Source organism: Cydia strobilella, chromosome 3 (genome assembly GCF_947568885.1).
Source record: "Cydia strobilella chromosome 3, ilCydStro3.1, whole genome shotgun sequence".
Classification (NCBI taxonomy): Eukaryota; Metazoa; Arthropoda; class Insecta; order Lepidoptera; family Tortricidae; genus Cydia; species Cydia strobilella.
In genome coordinates this window covers 18,052,515-18,080,389 of record NC_086043.1, presented here as the reverse complement: position 1 = coordinate 18,080,389, position 27,875 = coordinate 18,052,515, and the positions used below count along the sequence as shown (strand labels likewise).

General features: G+C 38.2%; 1 protein-coding gene across 2 annotated transcripts; it reads left to right on the top strand.

The window, feature by feature from the left end:
* LOC134756034 (prolyl endopeptidase) lies at nt 1-27,287 on the top strand. Of its 2 annotated transcripts, none has more exons than XM_063692805.1 (16): nt 1-162; nt 4,939-5,040; nt 10,228-10,451; nt 10,877-11,064; nt 11,634-11,716; nt 14,818-14,960; nt 16,765-16,924; nt 17,209-17,328; nt 17,645-17,725; nt 17,876-18,061; nt 18,508-18,621; nt 19,071-19,219; nt 20,455-20,667; nt 21,075-21,214; nt 21,904-22,100; nt 27,071-27,287. In XM_063692805.1, exons 1-16 carry the CDS (start codon nt 19-21, stop codon nt 27,134-27,136), a joined length of 2,310 nt encoding a protein of 769 aa, XP_063548875.1. In that variant the 5' UTR covers nt 1-18; the 3' UTR covers nt 27,137-27,287. The 2 variants fall into 2 exon arrangements, with proteins under 2 accessions (XP_063548875.1, XP_063548876.1); XM_063692806.1 differs by lacking the exon at nt 1-162 and adding an exon at nt 2,064-2,087.
* The last annotated feature ends 588 nt before the right edge of the window (nt 27,288-27,875 follow it).

Sequence of the window (27,875 nt, the reverse complement as noted above, 5' to 3'; positions counted from 1 at the left end):
ATAGCAACACTACGCTAAATGTCAGCGTACAAGGCTGTGCGTCGCTTTTTTGCTACTCATCGCCGGATTTTACCAATTTCTCCGGCATTAAATAATAACCAGAGCAATTTGGTTATCAACCGGAGACTCACACCTATACCTGTTGCTTTTCATCACTTACCTGTAAGTTATATTCTCGTTTACATTGTCTAACCTGAATCTAATTTGTGACAGCTCTTTGTGGATTTGAATTGTGTACGTACGATCGACGATTAAATAGTTGCTGTGGGTTTCGTAGATAAGGATAATCGTAAGGACAAATTCGTTGGCGGCCTGTTGCGGTCTAACAGTGGCTAGAATAACTAAGAATTAAGTAGATCTTTTAAGAGAAATTAAATAATTAGCTACCCTCATAGGTTATCTAACCGAATGATAATCAAGAATTTTCCGTAGAACTGAGTTTATTATGTACTCTGCACTTTCCTATGCCGTTTGTATATGTGTATCGTATAAGATATTATAACCATTATTATTGAGATCGTATGTTTCAAAGAAATTTATGAGTTAAACCAACTATATTAAATGTACCTATAATAACCTATTACTTATTATGCTTTATGTACTGAATAAAATAATTAGTGCTTTGCTTTATCTATATAATATATAAACTAAATTCAAGTACTGAGATATGAGTTATGCTCAATTGACCAATAAACAAAAATGTCACATTAGAATTGCTGTCATTGTTTTTATTTAATGCAAGTGGTTAAATTAAAAAGAATTGTGAAATGATGATTGGAGCCACTTTGTTTTTCTTCAGCAATGAAGTTAAGTAACTTGACTATTATTTTATTACATTATTTATGAAACAGCAAAAAAATTGTATACTGTATATGTATACAAGAATAAAATAGATTGTGGTGTATGTGTACATATATACTTGCATAACAAAATTTTGAAAGTGTTGCTAAAATGGCCCTCACTTAGACTGATGTCAAGTTACCTTTTGGGTATCTTGATGCTGGTCTCTCATGGACACCCATCAAAGAGATTGCGTCAGCATGTAAACTTAACTGACTACTATTAGGTAATATTGTCTTCGGTTACCGCGATAATTACTCATGAAATAAAACGCAACACATAAAACGGACATAAAACGGATTATATCGCGTATATTGAATTTATAATACATCCCGACGTTTCGAACCCTTTACAGCGTTCGTGGTCAACAGGTGTCACGCGTATATTGAATTTATAATACATCTTGATGTTTCGAACCCTTTACAGCATTCGTGGTCAACGGGTGTCACCCGTTAGCCACCCATAATCCGTTTTCAGTTTTATTTTACTATATTGCTAAAATATTTAGATCCAAATAGGAATTATTTTTTAAATTTTATTGCTATTTTGTGATCTATTGTATAATAAATATTAATGATTCTTCCAAAACCATGTTGAGGTTTTTGAAAAATCTATTTTACTTTTCTATTAGGGAGTCTAGGGACATGAAATCAAGTGTAATACATATGTACTACATAGTACATGTACATTCAAGGGCATAAATATATATGTATATGATCCCAAAGTTGCAAAAATATGTGTACACTCTTACACCTTAGACAATAAAGTCGTGTTCACATATTTTTAAGCCATTTGACTGGATCGATATTTTTGCCTTCAACTGTAGTAGAGGTCCATACAGAAACTTCACTGTTCATAGTGTCCATCTACCTGATAAGTCAGTGCACAAGTGCATAGTAAATAAGTAAGTTATTCTAGGCCACTGATAAAGACATACTGTAACCATATCGTCATTAGATTACAATAGCCTATATATACATAGCACTAAATATAATTTATTACCAATATGTTACTGATGTTTCATAAATGGTTAGACAAGTCATTGTGTTCTTATTGTTAGGTGACAAAAAACAGATTTGTGAAAAATAATGAGTGAGTGGCTATAGTGGAAAGAGTTAAAAGTTAAAACCAAAAAATAAATAATGCTTAGCTATGCTATAAAGCAGATCTTCGCCAAAGTTTATTGTTTCTATACCTTGGGTTTCGCCAGTTACCTAGAAAATGGCTGGAACATTGTTATGGAAGAGGTAAGATTTCAACTGTTATTTTACTAAAATCTATATTATCTTCATAATTTCATTATTCGCTCGGGAACATTTTGTAATCCCAAGAAATTAGAGATCCCCGGCCATTCTTTATCAATTTTGATTAAACCTGTTATCAGCATATTTTTGATCTGTCTAAGTTTGTGATTGATCATCTAAACAACTGCGCTAATTTCAAAAACTTTTTTTGTTGATCAATAACAAAGAATATAATTCTTACTATGCATTATAATCATATTAGACATTACATATATGCATCCTTTGCCTACCAATATGAAGTGAATATGAAGTCTATCTCAATATTGATAAAATAGTATGCTTACTTACTACACTAAGCAATTACGCATTCGTCAATATTATGTAGCACATCAAAAAATTCATAATTATAAACAACATCAAATGCAGATACGAAGTTGACAAAGTTATCTGTCTATAAATAAATTGTGATTACACAGTGTAAATTAGAGTAGGTACAGAGATACATATTAGCCTAAGTGGGAACATTTTCTTTACTTTTATAAGTAAAATAAATTAAGTTATAAATTCATATAATTGTAACAGTATTTGTTGTGGCCACAAATCCACATGAAAAGATACCTTATTGGGTTGTCATAAGGTTTGATATGGAAGCCTCATTTGTAGTTAAAATGCCACATAATTTAGATATTCTTGAATAGAATCAATAGCAATGGCAATTGTATAGGGGGCAGCACAAGAGCCGTCAGATGTTGCCGCGAGGCGTAAATGTGAAGTGTATGCTTCCTACGTAGCCCACAAGAAGGCAAAACCTACTATGCACAATAAAACGTACGAGAACTGTAGATGGTAGCACTTGCTTTGGCAATGTACATATTTATGTTTCCGATTCAGTCCACAAGATGGCAGACCCTCCAACGGCTCCAACGCGCACGGTCCCTATAAGAGCAATGCAGGTCATTGCTAGCAACTTAGGTACTTTATATAAATAAACATTTGTACGCCACATTCTTGCTGTAATTCTGCTTTTTAAAAGGAAGTAGTTTATTTACAAAACATTGTGCACGACTGGAGCACTATTCGGATTTCAGGGCGAACCTCCTTTGACGTCAACTGGCGGTCTAGCATAAGTTGCCTTCTCGCGTGAGGGTCCATACTTAAAGTCGCGCTAGATGTATGGAGTCGCGCGCGAGAACGCAACTCATGCTAGCAGGTCTGATGCGCGCGGCTACAGCCCAATATCAACCTTTGTGCATGCCGACCATGGTTCATGATGACGAGGCGCACAATCCGCACATGACAGGGCGTTCAAAGGGTTAGCATTTATTGGCTCCCTGTAGCAATGAGGACATGAGGTTAAAATCTTAAATGTAAATTACTAAAGTCGTCGACATAGCCTACCGGATTAGCAAGCTGAAGTGGCCGTAGGCCGGTCATATTCGCCGTAGAGCCGATACCCGTTGGGGTAGACGAGTTCTCGAGTGGAGACCGCGTATCGGCAAACGTAGCGTAGGACGCCCTCAAACTAGATGGAGCGATGACCTTTGCAAGGCGGCTGGCAAGAGCTGGATCAGTTGCCGGAAATCGTGCTCAATGGCGTGCAATAGGAGAGGCCTATGTCCAGCAGTGGACGAGAGTGATGATGATGATGATGATGAAATGCAAATGACGCGGCGGGTTCGTGTGACTATTAAACTTACATACATCTGATCTCTGGGGGCCTAACCAAGATGACAGTCGTACATCAACAAGCGAAACGAATAAAATTTTTTATATCGGGATGACAGATGCTACGAAAAGACACGTGACTTTTTTCATACATTATTTTAAGTTTCGATTTGCGTATTCTATGATAATGATATACGTATAGCAGGCCCTAACCTTGTGGTCTAATTACACTAGGGTTATTGTAAAGGATATGAGCACAACATTTCCAAAGCGCTTGTAAAAATAAATAACGTTAATCATCAAGTTAAGCCGCCTACCGGAATAGCAGTTGATAAATGTGAGAAGAATACGATTATTTACATTGTTTATGTCGTAAGCTATGTTGTTGTGTTTACAGTTGGTTATTAGAACCCTCAAGGTTCGTTTCTTAACTGTAAATAATTATATTATTTGTTATTGTAGTATTTTATTACAATAGGTTTAATTTCGTTCGCATTGATCAGTGCTTACCAGAGCCCGGAATTATCGTAGCATTTTTGAGCTGTAGGTAATAGGGACTTCTCGTTTATCGCCTTCCGATTATACGTACTTATTTATATCGATAAATACATAAGTAAACAACATGCAGTCTTATCGCGAATGAGCGATTTCTTCGAGATAACCTTTGGATACCAGCTTTTAGGAAATTATAAATAGAAATTAATAATTTATTGTTACTCGTAATCATATTTTACATATTGTATTCTGTATTTATCGATATACATATGTATAACCGGAAGTCGATAAAGGAGAAGTCCCTATGAGCCTATGACAGCTCAAAAATGCTACGAGAATTCCGGGCTCTGGTGCTTACATAGAAAGGGTTAATGAGCGTAATAAGACTTGATTTAGAGTGTTTTAATAATCTTTTAAAAAACGCTACTTATAAATAACGCTTCATACTGGCCACAAACGTGTGCCACCCTCTTTGCTGGCAGCTGTCATAAAAATCAAAAATCAAACATCATTCCACCATGAAGCTGTCAGCATCAGAAATCGCATCGTCGAGCGTTAGCAAGGATCACGGGCACGGATCGGTGCGTTGTCCATGCGTATTCTCTACAAATATAAGTGCCCGCACAAGCGGGTTCAGTCGCCGGTGGCTGTCCGCACGATGCTAGCGTACTATGTGGTGTTTGCGTTGTTGCAGTGCGCGACCGCTCGTGTGTCCACGCTGCCGAGGAACATGACGTTCGAATATCCGGTGGCGCGGCGGGACGAGAGCGTCGTCGACGATTATCATGGGACCAAGGTAAGGGACAAACTATTTGTAACTTAAAACCGCTTAATTCAAAGCTTAATCTTTCGTATGCCTTGCCCCGTATACGTCCTACAATTTGGACTAATTTACAATTTCAGTATTTATTACTTATTTCAGTAGCAAACTTTTGACAAGTGAGTTATTATTACTATAGAGACGACATACCAAACAATGAAATTGTCGCAATCACAACCTGTACCACGCGACCAACACGTCGTTATAGTGGAAGGTGTACGCAAAAACAATATTTTTGACCCGCACTTCTTAAAAACAAAATCCCTTAGGAAGGGAGTGCTTCATTTTTTTTTGTATGGGAAAACATTTTTTTTTTTAGAAACTAATGCGTGTGGTTCAATGGCACCATCCAATCAATTTAACGCACATTTTGGTTCTATTATGAGATACAGTTTTTAATTTTTTACTTGATACTTTAACATTCAGATCTTATATTATTACCAATTTCTATGAAAAGGGCATTGTTTCTGATAACTTTATAAAAATATTCGTTGTCTCACTAACTTGGTGCATGCTCACAATACCAAATCATCTGATGCCTTTCTTGTACAGCTTTTGATGCGTCTAAGATGATTCCTCCTTTCTTAATATAACCTTCGATTTATCAACTTATCATTCTCCAAATATTAACAGTTTTAGTTTCAAATGTATCATTCGTCTCGTTATTTGATACCTTTGATACTAGTTTCCGTTGCAACTTTCTCTTCAAACCTGATTTTTGCGATGGGAAAAGGTAAATCTCTAAATAATTCTTCAAATCTGAAACGAACATGCGTACATTATTAAAATATACATAACAGGCCACATTACCCTAATTATTTTATTAATTATTAAAGTTTAATAACATTAAAACTTAATCGCTAAGGTCATTGATCTCAAAGTAATACACTTCTCTGGTGGTCTTAACAAAATACGTAATACGTGTAGGATCATTAAGACTTGGACCTTAAAAATAATGATGTCATAATGGCGATAATTTACCTATATGGTGACAATTGTTGAAACAGGCATATCTATTATGATTGAGTTTATCAAGCTTGACATGATGCGCTTTCTGAAACCGCGAGAGAGGCGAGTGCTAAATCATGATACGTCGTAAGCGATAAGTAATGCCGTAATACGCTTGCAGTAGTTACTATCTACTGTAGTATTAGTATGAAATTGTCGATAAAATATCTTTCATGATCCTAGTTCTGTATAAAATAACGAATCTGTGTAGTTTCGTGAATAATCCATATTAATAATATAAATGCGAAAGTCTGCCTGTCTTTCTGTCTGTGTGTTCCCTCTTCACGCTTAAACCGCTGAACCGATTTAGATGAAATTTGGCTTAGAGATAGGTTGAGTCCCTGAGAAGGACATAGGATAGTTTTTATCCCGAAAATCATTGCTTAAGAAAGTAAAAAGCGGGGTGGAATTGAGATAATTAACGAAGTGCCTTCTAATTTGTGTGCATAATATGCTCAAATTTAGATTGCTATGAAATTTTTTCCAGGCGCTATTCTTACTCTAGCTGCGGTTACTAAGTCCACGCAGACGAAGTCGCGGGCAAAAGCTAGTAATAAAAATGTCAAGATATTCTTTATGTTTAGGGTGTTATTATAAACACTGTAACAAATAGCGACATTTATAGATTTCTTACAATCAATATCATGCTCTTAACAAGAGATGAGTGATATTTTACTTGACATAAGTAATAGTTGGCGACTTAGCGTAATATAAGCAAGTTACGTGTCTTATCCTCTTTTAATAGAAAGCACGAATTTATCGATACTGTTATTTGTATAATTGTAGTTGTAGGTGATATAGCTCATTTGTCGTTACGTGTATATTATAATTTAAAGTTATCGATGCTGGGCACGTACCATGGCCTGCGCAGAAGCCGACAGACATGTCATACACATAAGTTACCTTCCTCGACATTTGAATCATACACACAATCTGACTTCCTTCTTGTTCGAATCGAACCCACAACCATCGGTTTGACATTGGAAGCCGTACTTAAACGTCTTACCTATAGGCCACTACCGCTTCCTGTGTTTTTCTTCTTATTTCTAGTTACCTGAAGAGTAAAAAAAAAAAAACATTGCACCTATTTTACTTGTGAAATGCTACGCCTCGAGCAGCGCGTGCAACATTTTGTTCTGCAACATTTTATAATTTTTATGTACTTCCCATATTCATCCCTAAAACTAAATTATTGTAAAAAAAATTATAATCATGCTGAATAAGAGGGCTAATAAGTGGTCAAGCACCTGTACTAAATTACAACAGGAGTGCCTAGGTTTGTGTGGTGACCGCGAGTTCAATAGGTATTTTTGCACAATCGGGAAAAAAATTACATCGCTTCAACTCGCTGAAACAACGAAAAAGTAATGTTACATACCTAAATACACGTTCACAATTAACTACGCATAATGTCTGTTTATTATCGAACTTAACATGACTTGACCACAGTTTTATAAAACATTCTGTAATTTATTACCACGGTATGTTTGGTATGAACTTACTATCAATCAAGTTGACTTGACACTGATTTAACGTAAAAAAAAAAACATAGCTGTTCAGGTCATCGACCACTGTAAAGATTTATTTAACACAAGGGCCATTAGGATACTTACTCGTATCGTACATATACATATTGATATACATTGAGACATTGCCAATGATCACGATTAGCAACGGACCAAAAAACCGGTTCATTCCTATATCTTCATGCAGTGACTCGGTTACTTAACTTAACTTGTTCTTTCTAAATTATTTAGGGCCACCACACACTAGCGTTTTTTGACTGTCGGTGCCTAGTCAGTCTAGTCAGAGTGGAAATTGGCGTCGCCAACGTTGCGTCGAGCAGCAGACATAGAGTTTACTACACGCCGACGATCGGGAGACTAGTGTGGGGTCTCTCTAAGAAAACTAAATTTAAAACACCTACCCAGTTTTGCATTCACAAGGGCATTTATTTGTGTCGAACTCACTGTAGGACTACTAATAGTTATTTGTTTTACAGGGGGCAAAGTTTTTGTTTAACCGCACGTGCTAATATTGATACCTGAGCAAGCGAAAGACTGAGAGAAGCGAGAGCGTTGCGAGGGTTAAACAAATTTTGCCCCCGAATGAAACACAGTTTTTCACCACACCAACCCGAAGAAAATATTAACTTATCTAACAAAATCAAACCAAATCAAATCCAAATGAACGTCATTAAATATTTATCATTACAAATCATCATTTAAAAGTCAATTCTACCAGCTAACATAAGGAAACAACTCAAAATTTGCATCTGATTACTTTGCGGCTTTGCCTCACATGTGGATAAAATGCAACTTCTCATCAGTTTTTGAACAATCAACAGAGCCTTTACCAGCTGGTGCGATGAAAATTGAATTGTGTACGATTGTCCCACAATTATTTATTGAATATTATTGCTGGTAGTATTCGGTCGGTCCACCTGTACTATTTCCCAAGCACACCCTACTTAGCCAACAGGAGCAATTAAACTTTTTTAAAGTTTTACATTACTCGCTGTGCAATTTGCTTGTACGTAATGGTGCGGGCAAAATGCACAGATAGTAATATCGAAACCTGTTCACATTTTAACATTTCGAATGTGGTGCACTAACCACTACTCACAGCTGATCAATATTCCCATCGTTAATTCAAGTCACGTCCGCGACATGGCGATGGGAACCCCCATAAATAGACAATTTGTACGAATCAATATGTATAAGCTAACGTAATTGTACTGTTATGTTTAACTTTGATGGTATTTTTACAAACGTGATTCAATTTTATAAGCCGCTTACATGCCTTAACAGTTATTCTCTGACTTTATACTATGCAATGAGTCTAACGAAAATACATACTCTTCACTTAGTTAAATTTGGAAAATATTATGTTACTTCTATTAGGAATCAAGACTTCTTTCAATTTGAAAAGGAATTTCTTTTAATGTAGGTATACCAAAAAAACCTTTCGGCTGCGTTTCGACCAGATATGTGCGAAGATACGTTGCGAGGGATGTGTTTGTTAATAACATATAGAATCACTTCATTTATTTTCCTCGCTCAACGTGCAGTGATTCTATTGGCAAGGTAAAAACACATCCAACGCACCCCTGCACATCTCTGGTCGAGACGCAGCCTTAGGGTAAACAAAAACTTTTTTTATCATGCCCTATTAATAATAATATCAAAAAATGAATTCCTCTTTTTTGACCGAATCAAACTCGCGTCGCTTAGTTTGCTACCATTGTGTTCGTTATGCATCGTGAACAACTTAAATAAGTAAACTTTTTTGTCGCAAAAATGTCACGGACGGCGCTTACTTTAAACAGTTTAGGCTATAATTTGTTTTAGATTGCTATCTTTTGAACTTAAGGTCAATGTGAGGGAAGTTCGTCTACTAGTTCTTTCGTCGCTTTTAACTCTTATGTGTGTAGTGTAGAGCAAAAGGATTGAAGCTCTCTCGATCGATCCTTTCCAACTGTGTCAGAGCGAATTATTACGTATACAAATACGAGAGTTCTGGCCTTATGACGGTCTTCCCAGTAATACATTTTATATGCCAGTCTTCTCAACATTGACCTTAATATATAATTAATATAACATTATTTGCAACAACGAGCACTGACAAGGAAAGTGCGCGTTACAGATGTATGATAGCATCGTCCTAGATCTCAAGCGAGGTCTATAGGGGCGATCTAATGCATATTTTATCTGTGGTGTGTTTACTTGACAAAAATCCGTCTTCTGAAGTTGAGTACCGTATGCGGAACTGTAGTTTACTGTACTAATTACAAACTAAAATAAATCAATTAGTCTGTGTGCCAGCTATACATAGGATTTTACCGCCGCTGGCTTACTGCTTTAAACTTTAAAACCATATCTAATTGGGTCACGAGGATGTCGAGGATCGATAAAGTCAGTCTTTGAGTGTGCACTCAATTACTGTTTTAAAGAATCATTTGTTAGATATAGTGAAGTGAAGTTTGAACCTAAGCTCGTTGCAATACCCTTGTAACCCTTGATGACTACAAAACATAGACACAAGTGTCTAAAAACACTACAGTGGACGATAAATCTTGTATCAAAAATATATTTGTTGAAAATCACTTTAATTGACTATTAAAGGTTATTAACGTGTATTCTATACCATTTACAGATCCACGACCCCTATCGCTGGCTAGAGGATCCAGACTCGGAAGAAACCAAAGAATTCATAGAGGCAGAGAACAAAATCACACGGCCCTACCTCGACGCCTGCCCCGTGAAGGCGGACATCAACGCGCGGCTCACCGAACTCTGGAACTACCCCAAATACTCGTGCCCCTTTAGGAGGGGGGACCGGTATTTCTTCTTTAAAAATACTGGCCTGCAGAATCAAAAGTGAGTGTGAATTTTAGCTGATTTTGTGTCTTAGTTATGCTAGTTGCCCGTAGATGGCGTTAGTGGTCTCGGGATTGCCTGTTGTTGAATTTCTGTTACTACACCATAATTATTTTAGCAAATTCGAGATAAGCTCCACTAATAAAGTAATATTTGCTGTAGTAGTTGAGAAATTAAGTTAGGTGTGGCTTTATACCTAATACACAGCTTACCACACAGTATGATTAAGTGTTATTTAATTTGTTTATTTTCGTAATGACGACGAATATTATGAATGCCTATGTATTTTCTCACCATCGAAATAAAATATGTTTTTGCCAGGTGTAACGCCAAATTTACATCATCACGTTTCGTCAGGGACGCTGTACGTAGTCGTTGGCAGGAGACCAACGCCTTCATTATATTATCTATTTTACTCGTTCCAGTGTCCTGTACATCCAAGACAGCCTGGACGGCGAGCCGCGCGTGTTCCTCGACCCCAACACCCTGTCCGAGGACGGCACGGTGGCGCTGTCGGGCTCCCGGTTTACGGAAGATGGCGCCACGTTCGCGTACGGGCTGTCCGCCAGCGGCTCGGACTGGATCACTATACACCTGAAGGATGTTGCCACTGGTAAGATAGGGCATCTAGTCGTAAATAGTGAAGTTACATCGGGTGTAATTACTTATTTGATCCACAGCAGAAGGTACTACGACTTAAAAGAGGTTTAGGTATGTAATATAAAAATGGGTATGATTATTATTATTTTTGATCCACTATTATTTTTTAACACGTTCGCGGACGGTAAGTGATGTCATGTGTCATAGGCCAAAGGAAACAAAAAATTACGCGAATGCATTCGTATCCGCGAATGTGTTAAATTAGTAAAAAAATATCAAATAGCTTTTCTGGCAAACAACTCTTCAACAAGGAAATTTAGTTCAACCTACTCCACAACAGATACTACACCATATTTTTAACATGATTACAAAGTTAAAATAATGAAATAAACCCGGTAATGACAATAATTATTAATTACATAGTTTATTTTGAGTTGCATCTTATAGTGTATTTTTACTGAGATTTTATTTATGTCTCAGATATGTTCGTGTTTCGTTGTGCAAGATATTATTTCAAGTAACTGTACCAAATTATTGTTATATAAATACGTACTTATTGTAATTTTTTTAATTTGATTTTAGGTGAAGACTATCCGGAGGTCCTAGAGAAGGTGAAGTTTGCATCTATGTCGTGGACCAAGGACCACAAGGGATTATTCTACTCTGTAAGTATCCACGCTCCTTCAGATAGAATTTGATTTGATGAAGCCCATAATTACATTCTTAAGCCTTTAATCGTAGTGTAAACCGGTTACATTATTATGAAACTGAAAACCAGCGCCGCGGATTACCGCGGCATTATGCTGAGTGGGGTCCTATTTTAGCGTCCAATGTTTTTTGTCTGTATGTTTCCTTTTTTTCATATATGTAATCTGTTGTGGCGTTAAATAAATGTATTTTCTTTCTTCTTCTTCTTTCAAATACTATTTTATACGAGTAAAACAGAACTAATAGAAACTTTATGGTTAGTTGTTGGCTTCCATGGGCATTTTATATGTAAATTTTAAGTCACTTGATCGTCACCGAACTGCCGGCCTAGCCAAGGTGACAATCGCTATCGCTTCGACAACGAAACGCTTTGTGTCTTTCTATCACTCTTCCATATTAGTGCGACAGTGAAAGTTGCGTTTCGATCGCTACGGAGCGTAAGCGATTGGCGTGTTGGCTACGCGGCCTGACCTGTTAACTCTAAACTAGCAACAATAATAAAAGTTTACACGATAACAATTATCATTAATGTCATTAACGGGCGTAACGCGATTAAATTTCATTATTTTACCTAGACCCGTTAGTGACATTAATTATGTGTACAAAACGCGAGAGTTAAAATTCCACAAATAGGCTTAAGCATACCTCGCCTTGACAAAAATCGTAAATATGCACACATTGTCAATGTAGTTTTCCTTATCGCTGCCATAACCATTTTTAACAAGGATAATGACGCTGTTAATATATCACATCTATAACTATTTATTTCGATAGTTCTGTTAAGTCTGTATGTATCTAAATGTTTTACATTAACCTTTACGAAACAACAAAGTAGAATCCCAACTACGTACAAGCTTAATAATCATGTGCTCAAAACTGTGTCATGCATTAAAGACCTGGGAGTCACCCATGATTCAAAGCTTTTATTCGATACTCATATAGATAATATAGTAACTAGTGCTACCAAAACATTGGGATTCATTATGCGTAGTTCTTTACATTTCACCCAAAGTAAAACCATAAAAGTTCTTTATTGTACATATGTCAGAAGCAAGCTTGAATACGCGTCTCAAATTTGGAACCCACATTATAATATTTATATTAACAGAATAGAACGTATACAGAAAAAGTTTGTAAAATACCTCTACTTTAAATTGAAAACCCCCTATAATTCATCAAATTATGATAATGTTTGTAAAAAACATCGACAGATTGCGGATATTACATATATACTCAAAATTTTAAATGGTAACATTGATTGTCCTGAATTGCTCGCTAAGCTCTCCTTCAACACTCCATCTAGACCTAAAAGATACTTCCCTCCCCTCTCAATTCCATTTTCATCACGTAATTACAGAAAGAATAGCTTTCTATTGCGAGCTGGTAAAAGTCTAAATGAACTAACGAAAGAGTGTGACATTGACGTTTTTAATAGTAACATCACAACTATAAGACGGATTCTGGCAAACAAATTACCTAAGTGAGCGAGTCGTATGCGATAGCATACTCATAATAATATTATTGTATCGATTGATGTATTTTATTAATAAGTTTTGTTTTTCTTAGCTCAGTATATTAAGAGTATTGAATTGTGGATATTTAATAAGTAGGTATTCACATTTTGAAATTAGTATTAGCTGAATACGTTGTAAAATTTTAGTGCTAACCACCAATTATGTGTTAACTTGTTGCTATTGGTGGGAACCTATAATTGGCTTTTTGTTATTTACTTATATAACTATTGTATAATTGATAGCTGTTGGTTCTCCGAAAATAAATAAATAAGTGCACTCATATAGACATGTATAGCCTTGTAACAGTTGTAACTATTATCAAACAGAATTAAGTAGACATAGGGACCCGGGTATGTCCATAAACTAAGTCCGGACGCGGGTATGTCCTTAAACTATGTCCAAAAGAGAGGTATGGGCACTGCGAATGACATCTCGCTTTGTGTGGTAGGGCACAGGACAGCGGATGTCATTCCAGATCTAGAGCAGAGCCCAACTGGGGAAGTACCTCCACCTTACAGAAAACCGCAGCCAAACAACACTAGACCCTACTCATAGTGTTGTGTTCCTGCCGGTGAGTAAGGTTGCCAGAGCTCGAGGGAGAGGAGTGTTAGGGTCGACAACGCGCATGTAACTCCTCTGGAGTTGCAGGCGTACATAGGCTACGGAGACTGCTTAACGTCAAGCGGGCCGTACGCTTGTTTGCCACCGACGTAGTATAAAAAAAAACACAGAGTGCTCACTTCATACATCAGTTTTGTTACCAAAACGGCTTTTATTTTCGTAGTCAACATCTAGCGTCAAGTAGCGGAATTATCAGTACTGCTACGCGACACTAGAGATGTCACTTGTGTCGCGACTGACGAAAAGTGTATTGCTCAACAATTTACAATATTGCTGAACGCTAGGTCTTTTGAAAGGTCTTTATATCTGCTTCTTTTCTTTCTATGGCCACCAAGTATATTTTGATATGCATGTAGATTTATAATTACGTTAGTTGTCAATTTTAAGTAAACTGTTAATGACATGACAGATTAAAGCTATTAATGTTCTCTATTAAGGGATGATACAGCGTAATTCGCAGATGCCAAAATCTACATGGCTTTTAAAAAACCGGCCAAGTGCGATTCGGACTCGCCCACCGAGGGTTCCGTACTTTTTAGTATTTGTTATTATAGCGGCAACAGAAATACATCATCTGTAAAAATTTCAACTGTCTAGCTATCACGGTTTATGAGATACAGCCTGGTGACAGACAGACGGACAGTGGAGTCTTAGTAATAGGGTCCCGCTTTTACCCTTTGGGTACGGAACCCTAAAATTTACAGAATATATACGATCCAAGCAGCGCTTGTGTCTGGTGACACTTGACTATCATCAGTGTCAAAATCCTGTACATTTCTAGCGTCAATTATTACTTCTTAAAGTAGTGTACGATAATTTCACAATATCAGCGTGTGTAAACAGGGGCTGGTCTTGAAATAAGTAATGTTCAATTAAGTCTTGAGTGTGAATTGTAAAGATCATCGTTTATGATGTGTTGACAGAGGTACCCGGAGCAGACGGGCAAGACGGACGGGTCCGAGACGGAGGTGAACCGCGACCAGAAGCTGTGCTACCACCGACTCAACACGCCGCAAGCTGAAGACGTCATCGTCGTCGAGTTCCCCGAGGAGCCACTATGGAGGATGTAAGGCTTTGCTTTAGGGTGGTATTCCACCTGATACTTGAGGTAACTCCAGCCAGCAGATTCTGCAGCAAGGACTAGGAAGAGAAGACTACAAGGGGGAGGCGATATTGATACAAATAGCACTGTAAGCTCGCATGGCTCTGCTGATTCAAGCTAAGCGGCCGCGAGTCGGTGGAGTATGTCAGCGTCACCTCACACCGGCTAAGCTACTTTAGGGTGTTTATCCACCTGTCCAATGTCATTGCGTCTCACTCTCTCATTAAGCAAAATGCGAGACAAAATGTGTCGTTTTCAAGCAAAAGGTACCACTTTGTCGCGTGCCATAAGGACGCTCTGACAGGTTATTCGTATAAAGATACTAGCAAATTTCGTCCTGATGGTAAGATTGGTAAGCGACAATGTGGTACCTTTTACTTGAAAACGTGACAAATACACATTGGACCAAGATATTGGACAGATGGAATACCACCCTTAGCAATACGTGTCCCTACTCTTTAAATACGCATACCGAAAATAGGGCATCGCGCTTGCATCTTTCTAAAACGTGCGGGATGTGACTTATCTCACTTCTTACCTCTGGTGTGTTCTCTTTACGCTATGATAGCGTTTTTTTAACATCGGTGGCAAACAAGCATAGGCGGGCCGCCTGTTTGCGGTTAACGCCGCCTCCAACCAGTGGTGGTAGACCCACCACTCCGTTTTTTTTGGAAAACTTGATACTGTAGTCCCTCGGGAAAACCGCATCAGGACCGCATAAGGATTCAAAGAAGCGACAAAATTGCCGCCCTCAAAGTTTGATGCATGTTTGCATGCGGTGTTTGTTCAAAGTGTCAAACTTGTATAATATTGTATAAAATGTCAATAGTCATACCATAGAGTAACTTATACTAGAGCGGTACTGTCATAGTAAATTTTGTAACCCTAGTAAATTCACTGCCATCTATCGACACACTTTAAAACTAAAAATAAATATTTATAAAAATACGATAAAATGTATTTAAATATGGATAAATGATTTTTTTATTTGCATTAATTATTTTTATATGATTTTGACCCATGTTCTTTCGCTGGTATGCGTTAAAATTATAAATAACAAACGAAACAGTCAACGCCCTCTATACGAGTGTAGGCCAAAACTAGTGGCGCCATCTGATCGAGAATCAAATTTTCGTGATTTTCGAGGCACGTTTTTTCCTTAGACTGTATCCATCTATTACGGAGTTATATCTATCTTTGATCATACATATACATGTTTCTTATTTATTGACAGTGACTGTCATACGCAGCAGATGGGCCAAGACAAACGCCAGTATGTAATAATTTTTTTACCATTCTACATCCTAGAAAAAAAATGGAGTATATCGATTATAAAATTATTAATTTATATTTTTTTATTAGAGTGCGTTATCTTTTCCTAGCCTAGTATCTGACGTCGTGATAATTTTTTTGTTATTTTGTAGGTGTATAAGTATCGTAGGCTCGTGTGTAAGTATCGTTGGGCACTTTGAACAAACTATTTAGTCACATTTTGTGTTACTTTATTATATAGATTAAAGGAATGATCGATTCCGAGACTAACTATACCATACTTTATTTAGGTTGATTATCGTATACTGCTCTCTCATTTTAGTCTATCTAGAAAACACAAACAGTAGCGTAATGTAATAATATTACTAAGTCACGTCGCTATCATCAAAAAGGCCCATCTACAGATGGCGCTAAATATCCTCCCTTATGAACCGAACCAAGTTCAGTTTGGCTGTACATGTTAAGAATATTTTTTAAATTGAGTTTATTTTTTCAGCGGCGCAGAAGTGACGGATTGCGGACGTTACCTGATCGTGTCGCCCGTCCGCGACTGCCGCGACAACCTGCTGTTCTTCTCCGACCTCAGCAAGCAGCCCGACATCGCGGGCAAGCTGCCGCTCACGCAGATCGTGCACAAGTTCGAGGCGGACTACGAGGTATGCCACACCGGCGGCGTGCGCCGACTGCGACTGCGGCTACTGGTCAAGTCGCGACAACCTATATCCAACGGACAATACTATAAAAATGACAAGATTTTAATACAATTTTCAGCTAATTTCTTTATGAAATATGCGAACAAACATTTTGAATTTTTTACAGATTTTCTATTTCTATTGTCGGTAATGTCACTATGCCAAATGCTATAAATGCTTGCTTGGGGACTACAAGAAACGACTCATTTATTGATTGTCTAAAGTTCTTTTTTATTTGTTAATTCCAGTACATCACGAACGAAGGGTCGGTGTGCATATTCCGGACCAACAAGAACGCGCCCAACTACCGCCTCATCAAGATCGACCTGCACAACCCCGCCGAGGACAACTGGGAGACGCTCATACCGGTAACCTACTACATTAACTCTCAATCATCATCATCGTAAACCTTGTCGGAAGGCACGAAGGTTGATATTTGCCTGCAGCCACGCGTGTCAGTTGACGTCTTTGGCGCTCAAAGGGATAAGCTGTTGCATACTTAAAAGATATAACTATAAACGGAGACGCCTTGTCTGTAATTTTCTTTACAAAACAGTCTACCAATTTTTGCGGGGGAGGGGGAACTTCAAATGTATACGTAACGTAAAAATATAATTTTCAGCTAATAATTTTTGTACGACTTTAAAGACCAGTGATCTAAATCGCAATTGTTTATTTTTCCAGGAACATCAAAGCGACGTATTGGACTGGGCCTCGGCGGTGGACAACGACAAACTTGTTATACACTATGTCAGAGATGTAAAGGTGAGTTAGTAGAAATACCACTTGTTTACCGCCTTCGACCGCTATCAATAACGACACGTAAACGAATTTCACTGTTGTAATCTAATAGTAAAAACAATCTATATTCTCTTGACTTCACCAGGATAACATAAATCAAAATCATATTTCCAGAGCGTCCTCCAACTGCACAGCATGGCCTCCGGAGAGCTGCTGCAGACCTTCCCGCTGGACGTCGGCTCCGTGGTCGGCTTCTCCGGCAAGAAGGAGCAGCACGAGATCTTCTACCACTTCATGTCGTTCCTCACACCCGGTGTTATATACCACGTGGACTTCAAGAAGCAGCCGTATGAGCCCACGGTATGTTAACGTGCCCGTCCATAGGCTATACAGTCGGCTTCTCCGGCAAGAAGGAGCGGCACAATATCTTCTACCACTTCATATCGTTCCTCACTCCCGACGTCATAAGTGTAATCGGCTAGCTCGGAAAATTCATTCGGCTTGACTCTTTTCAAAGTTCAGCCCGGTACGAAATTTCTCGTGCTCGGTGCTTTACCGTAGAACATTTATTACTTACGTACGTATTTTATTAAATTTATTGACAAACTAATTTATCGATGTTAATAACATGTCTAACATTTAATGTATTTTCCGGAATTAGTACCTGTTGAGCTGTGCCAAATCACAACCAAAAAAATTATAAGAGATATTTTGTTCTAAAGATTATTTTCCCGAATTGTACTGACCTATGACACGATATTTTAAACCGTGATATGAATATGACAACGTGTGAATTTGATCGGCAGGTGTTCAGAGAAGTGGCGGTAAAAGGCTTCGACGCGTCGCAGTACCAGGCCAAGCAGATATTCTACTCTAGCAAAGACGGCACTAAAGTTCCTATGTTCATAGTCTCTAAGAAGGTATGTTTAGGTGGATTACAAAAAAATTACATAGTTATAGCAGATAATAAGTAATAGTACTACCGTACAGAAAGGAAACTTCCTACAAAACCGAAGTTTGACAGCGATTCAGGGAAGAATCATGGTGGCTATTTAGGGTTGTCAACATTCAGGGTATTATCTTACACCCAAAGGGACGTAAAGTTGTGTCAACCCTAATAATTGCTCGGAGCAATGCTGAGCCGAACGGAGCTGAAAAAGCCCGAACGCTCTAGTTTCCTACCATTGGTTATAGGTGGTTTCAAGAACCAAAATACAGGTAAGGATTTGATGTATTTTATATTTCGCTAAACATTTAATTACTTCGTGTAACGAATGTTGGTACGCTTTATTGGTCTATTAGCAATCTTGATGCATCTTTTATGCCTTTCGGAAACCGCTCATTGTGGTTGTATTGTATTGTATTGTAGGGTCTGCCCCTTGACGGGTCGAACCCGGCGCTGGTGTACGGGTACGGCGGGTTCAACATCAACGTGCAGCCCAGCTTCAGCGTGACGCGGCTCGTGTTCATGCAGCACTTCCACGGGATCGTCGCCATCCCCAACATCCGCGGCGGCGGGTATGTATCGTCGTACAGTTAAAGAATTGCATTCCTACCCTGTCAGTGACAATCAATATGAAAGCCGCAAGGGATCTCATATTAATCATTGACTTCATGTATGCCTTATTCCAACGAGATAAGGTCTATTTTAATGGTCAGTTAGGAGTAAGTATTAGTTGTCTAAACTGTAAAGGCTGGTTCCAGTAACCATAATCGATGGACTGAATAACGTGACTTGGCGTAGAAGCTATCATCGCATTAAAATGTGTCGACAGTCTTATATAAAAAAAAAAAAATTGTGAATATTACGTTAATAATGATTGGTAAATCCGGTACCCATCTAAAATAAATTTAAAACTCGCCTGAGTTTAATGAACTTGGTTTAACTGCCTGGGCTGGGCCTAAAAGCCTAATCGAATAGATTTATTTATTTATTTTAAACTTTATTGCACATAAAAAGTGTACAACAGGCGGACTTAATGCCATTATAGGCATTCTCTACCAGTCAACCATAGGGCTAAACAGAAAAGCGTCAAGGTGGGTGCACTGAGAGAAAAAAACCAATAAAAAAACGTAACTTTTGACAAAGAGGGATATAATAAGATAGAGCGGTACTGTCAAAGTGAATTTTGTAACCACAGAAAATTCACTGCCATCTATCGATACACTCTAAAACTAAAAATGAAGATTTATAAAAATACGTTAAAATGTATTTAAATATGGATAAATGAATTTTATATTTGCATTAATTATTATTATATGATTTTGACCCATGTTCTTTAACGGATATGCGTTAAAATTATAAATAACAAACGAAACCGTCAACGCCCTCTATACGAGAGTAGGCCAAAACTAGTGGCGCCATCTGATCGAGAATCAAATTTTCGTGATTTTCGAGGCACGTTTTTTCCTTAGACTGTATCCATCTATTACGGAGTTATATCTATCTTTGCTTTTGAGCGAAGTAAAACTTCTACATGCATAATATAATAATATGCTTAATTATACCTTATGGCTATGAGTACACTAAATATATATAGATTTCTTAGATATACAATAAATCTAGCCTAATAGAATAGAATTCTTAAATGCTTTAGATTTTTTTTTCTTTTTACTTGTCTCAAAAAGACTTGTCCTATATAGGCTTTGGGAAATTCGAGTTGAGGCTTCCAAATACTATATTAATTACCAAGCGTTGATACCACTTGTATCACATTTCATAAAGCGCGTCTCACCTAATTGAATTGTTCCAGTGAATACGGCGAGCGGTGGCACAACGCCGGGCGCCTGCTCAACAAGCAGAACGTGTTCGACGACTTCCAGGCCGCCGCCGAGTACCTCGTCAACGAGAAATACACCAGCCCCAAGCTCATCACCATCCAGGGGGGCTCCAACGGCGGCCTGTTGGTGGCCGCCTGCACCAATCAGCGGCCTGAGCTGTACGGCGCTGCTATCGTCCAAGTCGGGTAAGTCCCCGTCCGAATTTCTCGACTATATGCCATCTTAGAAAGACTAGGCGTCTTTGACCAACTCTTAAGAGCAAGCAGTAACGCTTGCACCTCCTGTACGAATTCCTTACGGAATTACGATATAGCGACGCAAATCAAAATATTTAATACAATAATTTGATTTGTTCCCAAAGTTGAGTGTAGAAAATATGTTCTTTGATGATTCCTAGAATCCTGAGCCATAGAACACAAGCTATGGAACTCTTCAGTCTGAGCACTGGCTCCGTGAAATTTCGGCCTTAGAAAGCGTGGAGTAGTTTTGTGCGCTGTACGCCCAGTCCTGTAGTGTGAGGGACAAGTTCCCCTACAATGGCTACGGCGCTCTTGCGTATAATGTAAATGTGCTCATATGTTTATTTGCTCAGTGTACTGGACATGCTGCGGTTCCACCGCTTCACTATCGGGCACGCGTGGGTGTCTGACTACGGCAGCTCGGACAACGAGACGCACTTCCGCAATCTGCTCAAGTACTCCCCGCTGCACAACATACACACGCCCACGGACGGTGAGTGTTGTCGGCTCATTTTATCTTTTCTATTTAGTTTGCGTAGACACATGCTTACGATTTGCCTGCAGATCTTGTTGGGCATTATAGATTCACGAAAGCGATCGGAACAAACGCTTAAATAAGGAATGTAATAATGATAGTGATAGTGGAACAAGTTCATCTCCTCACAGAACGCGTTAGGATGTACAGTGAAAGCTTAGAACTTCGGTCGGTAAATAATTCCTAGCAATCTCCTCTCCATAGTTCTTGTTGCTTATCACTATCAGGCGTCGAGTACTTACTGTTGTAAATACCTATCCACGTAAATTTGGTACGGCTATTTAATAAAGAAAGTAGTCATTACTCGAAAATGTACTAATTGATCGTAAAGGTGACGCTGTAATTGTGTACAGTATGACGAAATTAGTAGGACGGTTACGTCTGAAAATATTTAATATATAAACAACAATAAGGTCGTGTATACATATTTTTGGCACTTTATTCATATCGATATTTTCAGACTACAGATATTTTAGTAGGAGTGAAAATAAATCTTAAATGATTTTACTATATTTATTATTTAAAATAATAATACATGAAGCGTCCGGTTCGAGCCCGCGGCCCGCGCAACCACGTTCCACGTGAGCCATCGCTGCTGGGTCCCTGATACAAGTAACGCGCATGTTGAACATAACATTCGGTTGCAGAGCGGAGCGCGTACCCGGGCGTGCTGGTGCTGACGGCGGACCACGACGACCGCGTGGTGCCGCTGCACTCGCTGAAGTACATCGCGGAGCTGCAGCGCCGCGCCGGCGCCGCCCCGGCCGCCGTGCAGCGCGCGCCGCTGCTGGCGCGCGTCGACACCAAGGCCGGCCACGGCACCGGCAAGCCCACCGCTAAGATTGTAAGTTAATACTCTCCTGCATATTTTCTGTAGAATAGCCTGTTCACCTCCAGATAACCTTTTGAGCGCCCCAAATTGTGTAGTTCTAGCGGTTAAAAATACTTAGTGACTCCTACACGCAATAGTAAACTTTATTAAAACCTATTAAGGTTAATTTTATACTGCAACCTTAGTCGGCTAGGGCCTCCTGTAGCGGTCATAGAATAATTTATTTTTGCTACAGCAAATTCCTTAGAGAGAAGGCATGTTGTACAATATTATTTTACTCTATCACGTTTGCCCTCCCTCCCGCTCTTAGAAAAAGGATTATCATCCCTATACAAGTCATCAGTTCACGCGCACGCGCTCAGCGAGTGGACGTGTGTTTGTTGTTTATGCTATCTTAAGTGCGAAACAGTATTTAATAACAATGGTGCAGTGCAGAAAGTGCAAATTATTCGTGTCTACGGCAAAGGACGACACAGTTAAGTGCAAAACCTGTGATGCTACCCTTCACAAAAAATGCACGAAGAAGGAGATGTGCGAGGAGTGTCTTCGGAAAGACTCTGGCAGCCCCGCTGGGTCCAGGAATGACGGAAACAAGGGAAAAATAGAATTTAAACCGGGAGAAACTTCACTGGAAGCTGTGATCAAGGAAGTAAACAGCAAGCTGGATGCGATATATAGTGTAAAAAAAAAGATGGACGAATTAAAAGGTACAGTAGACTTCTACTCTGCGCAGTACCAGACACTGATAGAACATAAGGAAGCAACAGACAAGAAAATGAAAGCGCTTGAACAAAAAAATACCTACCTTGAAAAGTGTAATAAGGCCCTAGAAGAAAGGATCATGGACTTAGAACAGCAAAAAAAGGAGAAAAACGTGGAAATAATAGGGTTAGAAAAAAAAGTGGGGGAAAATACAACAGAAATAGTAAAAGAAGTAGCCAAAAAATTGAATTTAAACCCTGACGACATAAAATACGCAAAGAGGGTCGGCCGAGAAAAGGCGGGCGAAGCCAAGCCGCAGCCGATTGTCGTCAAGCTGAAGTGCAGGACCACACGCGACAAGTGGCTCCAAGCTAGAAAGACCCCGGTCAGTAACAGCCACATATATGCGAACGGAAGCCAAAAGCCTATTTATATTAATGAGGACCTCCCAAATTTTAAGCGTCAGTTGTTTTGGTCGGCTAAAACGCAGCTTCGAGATATTTGCAGATATGTATGGATACAGAACTCAAATATATTAGCCAGGAAAGAAAACGACGCAAAAATCTATAGAATCAGATGTGAAAAAGATATCGTAAACATTCCAGCCTAGTCACTAAGCAATTAGCTGTGTGAACACACTACTTGATTTCCTTTATTAACAAAATTCAACACTTTTCCAGATATTGACTCTGAAGTGGATTTTTCACGCCACAAGAATATACAAGAATGGAATACATCTTACAAAACCAAAAAAAAAAAACAATAAATTAGATAACTTCGATTGGTCACAATTACTACTCATAGATTGCCCTCTGTTGTTATATAACAAACTATGTAATGTGTTTAAATCGATTTATAGTGAATGTAAGGTTGAAAAAAATGTTAAAACAAATAGGATTACTCAACCATGGATAAATAAAAGGTTATTTGCTATGATAACTAAACGGGACGATTTGTTTCGAGTTTGGAAGGCGTCACCAAATAATATGAATAAAAGACTAGATTATACTAAGTATAGAAACAAGGTAAACAAACTAATAAATATTGCCAAAAATAATTATCGTAGACAGGAACTAAAAAATTGTCAGAATGATTATAAAAAAATGTGGAGTACAATTAACAGCTGGTTAGGTAGATTAAAACTAAATGTAGACGAGGTGGTGATGCGTTATTTGGGAAAATCTGATAATGTTTATAATATATGCAGTAGATTTTCTGAAACATTTACTCAAGAAATATTAAATATAAAGCACGAATGCAATGTAAAATTTTTAGATCGTAACTCTTATGTTAAAAAATTAGACTTGTCTCTGAGGTTTAAAAAAGTATGTGCAAATGACATTGAAAAAATTATAAATAATTTAAGTTCGAATAAGGCGCCAGGAATAGACCAAATTAGAATACAAGATTTTAAATATATTAGTTTTTTAATATATTTAACATTATGATGATGATATAATATATTTACAATTATGCCCCATTTTGGCCAACTTTGTTAACATGTGTGTTTCAAAAGGTGTTTACCCAGAAAACCTAAAAAAATCCATTATAAGACCTATTTACAAAAATGGAAATCACTTGGAGTACACGAATTATAGGCCTATAGCAATTTTGTCGGTAATTAATAAAATAGTTGAGAAGGTGGTCGTCGAGCAAATATCAGGTTTTCTGGAGAAACACAATGTACTTACGGACGCGCAGCACGGGTTCAGGCGAGGTCGAAGCACGGGGACGGCTCTGGCACACTTCTCAGAGGAAATTAACAGCTGCTTGAACGAAGGTAAGCAAGTCCTCGCACTTTTTATAGATTATAAAAAGGCTTTCGATACCTTAGACCATGAAGTGCTACTACAGGCCATGAGTGAGTGTGGCATCGCTGGCCCCGTCAATGACTGGTTCCGCAGCTACTTAGCGGGCAGGACAATACGCACGAGCATCGCCGGCGCCACGGGCGCGGAGTGTGACGTCACGCTCGGGGTGCCGACCGGCTCAGTGTACGGCCCTGTCGGCTATCTAATGCTGGTCAACAGTGTTGTAAACGTCGTGAACAAATGTAAAGTATTTATGTACGCGGACGACATGTGCTTACTTGCTTCAGATACAGATATATCGGTAGCCCATAATAACATTCAAAGTGACCTTGACAATGTAGTGAAGTGGGCCCACGATAACGGTATAATTATCAATTTATCAAAGACGAAGTGTATGCATGTGTATTCCCCATACAATCGAAAGGCAAAAACTGTAAATTACAATGAGTATGGGATTGTAGGTCACGGGTACGAATGCCTCCACAACCGAACAAATAATACCTATAGTTGTAGCTGTGAACCTTTAGAATATGTTAGTACATATAAATATTTAGGTATGCATGTGGATAACAATTTTAACTGGAAAACACACGTTACTGCAGTTTGTTCAAAACTCCGTTCAGTCCTAAGTAAGTTGTATCACTTAAATAGATTAGTTAATAAAAAAACAATGCTCGTTGTTTATTACGCGTTAGTGGACTCAATCATTGGTTACGGTCTTAGTGTTTATGGTCGAACTTTTCATACTTATTTGGATGAAATTAGAAAACTACAGTTAAGATCTATGAAATACCTAGTTCATAAAAAAATTAAAAATAAGCTCAAAGGAAATTACGACAAATTGTATAAGATATGTAAAATACTTCCTATGCATCAAAAGGTGCAATATAGGATAGCAGTAGAATATTGTTTTGATGGTAAATTTAAGGTGCTGAAACAAAGTAGATATAGAACAAAGAGCATAAGGCTTAAAAAAGTTGTACAAAACACTGCTAAAAACTATTATGGCAAAAGGACTAATTTGTTTTTGATACCAAAATTGTATAACGAAATTGACTACCTAAGGGAAGAAAATAAATGTAGTATGGCTAAATTTAAAAATGAGTTAAAAAAAACGTTATTGGAAAAGATACCCTAATATTAAAACTGTAAACTATATTTGAATATACCTTAATTAGTTGTTAAAATAGTCTAAAAGGTGTAGTGACAATTAAACAAAAAGATAAAATAATATATCTTTTTTTTAATAGTCATCATAAACTATCGCCATGCATGCTCGCTTTTCGGATAGTATCTAAGTTTAAGTTTAGTTTAAGTTTAGTTTTTTAAGTGCATAAATGCTTAAAATGTAAAAATGAGCGCTATCTCGCCAACAAACTGCAATCGCAGTTTGGCGAGGAATATAATTGTAAGAAAATTGTTGTGATGTACATTGAGATAAATAAATTAAAAAAAAAAAAAAAAAACAAGTACAAACGTAGACTGTAGCCGTAGCAGGGGTGCGAAACTCCTCGCTTCGGGCAAACTCTGTTCCGTTCGGCTCAGAGCATTGCTCCGACCGATTATTAGGGTTGCCAAAACTTGACGTCCCTTTGCGTACACGACCACAGATAAGATAATGACTTAAATTTTGACAACCCTAAATAGCCGAAAGGGATAGTGCCACATATTAGAAAGGGACAGCATGATTCGACCTTGAACCGGTGTCAAACTTCGGATTTGTAGGAAGTTTCCTTTCTGTACGGTAAAACTATTATTTATTGTGGCTGTAGCCAGCGAACCGTGGCACAAAAAATACGGTACCTACCTTCAAAAAAGGCTTGGGAGTCTTCTTCTTCTTTTAAAATTATGGCTTCAGCCCAGTGGGACTATTTCGCCAGTATCAAAGTATTGAGAAGTTTACAAACGACAAAAATTGTACGGTTGTACAAGACAGTGTACGGTGATTTGTTAGCTCTTGTAAATCGATAGCTAGACTTTACAAGAAGCACGTGGACTACCGGCCGTTGACTCCAAGATGGTGGTTAAACGCGCTTCAAAATTAATTCTCCATTCACTGCACACTACCACATTAGTTTACTGTATAATAAGCTATCGATATTACACTTTAAACAATATTAATAAGCAAAAAACAAAGTAATTAATCACGATGCTAACTATCAAGATGGCGCTCGAACCGGAAGTCCGGCTTGGGAGTCTGGCAATTAAATGAAATGACAGCTAATTTGATAGCAGCTGATTTGATAGACAAAATTGTTGCCATAAGTTTTGCAATAGTGGATGTTTTCTAATTTTAGGGTTCCGTTCCTCAAGAGAACCTTTATTATTCATTATTATTAACTCCAAATTATTGGTGATATGTCTTAAAATTTAATTTCTATCATGCAATCTACAATGGTCACTTTTAATCTCAATGACACTTCCACGATCCTAAAAATCACTCCAAATTCAATGTTTATTTAATTTCAGATCGACGAGCACACGGACATCCTCTGCTTCATGACGCAAACCCTCGGCCTGAAGTTCGTGAAGTGAGCGGCGCCGCGCCATATTGCCCGATAGTATTATGTACATAGCGACTGCAGCCGGTGGATTACCTCGGGTCCCGGTAGCCGGGACTGGTGATATTGTTACGCATTGCTACTATTTTTTATGAATAAAACTCGTTTTTATTTTTACATAATGAGTTTTGTTTTATTTTATTAACTTATTTGGGGGCGCATTGGATGCATGAATCACTGGGACTCGGTAAAATTCATCTGACCGAAAATTCAATCGGACGAAACAAGAATTCGACGAATCGGAAACTAGTCTTTTCTGCGAGTATGAAGTGCTACTAAATTATCTGTTTTGAAGGTAGGATGCCAGAACTGGTGTGGTTTCACCTTATTAGCTATCAAGGCAGCATAGTTGACAATTTTAATTTTAGTTAAGAGCGCTATTACATTTCGGCGTTGAGCGAGTTTAGGTATTTTACGCGCTGCGGCGGGCTGTGCGAGCTCAGTATGCTGATCCCTTCTACCACGTTTTCCCTCTCGCTCGCACTACAATGATGGATTAAACAATCTTGATCCTTCGTGAAGCATATTGAAAACAATTAAAACGACGCCGTGGCAAACAAAAGCTGTCACTCAGATACCACGTCACGGAAGTGTCAAAACTGAAATTGAACTTTATGCATATCAAGGGCCTGACACTCTTTGATAGAGAAAGATAGTTTTATTGCGATTCCTATAAGAGGAAAGAGAAAATAGTGCCATGCTTTGTCCTTATT

Excerpts from the sequence above, each read along its gene's own strand:
- LOC134756034 (XM_063692805.1), top strand. The coding sequence starts at position 19 with ATGTCAGCGTACAAGGCTGTGCGTCGCTTTTTTGCTACTCATCGCCGG. Across the intron at positions 18,062-18,507 it reads AGCAGCCGTATGAGCCCACG|GTGTTCAGAGAAGTGGCGGT; the intron begins GTATGTTAACGT and ends TTTGATCGGCAG. Across the intron at positions 19,220-20,454 it reads CCCAACATCCGCGGCGGCGG|TGAATACGGCGAGCGGTGGC; the intron begins GTATGTATCGTC and ends GAATTGTTCCAG.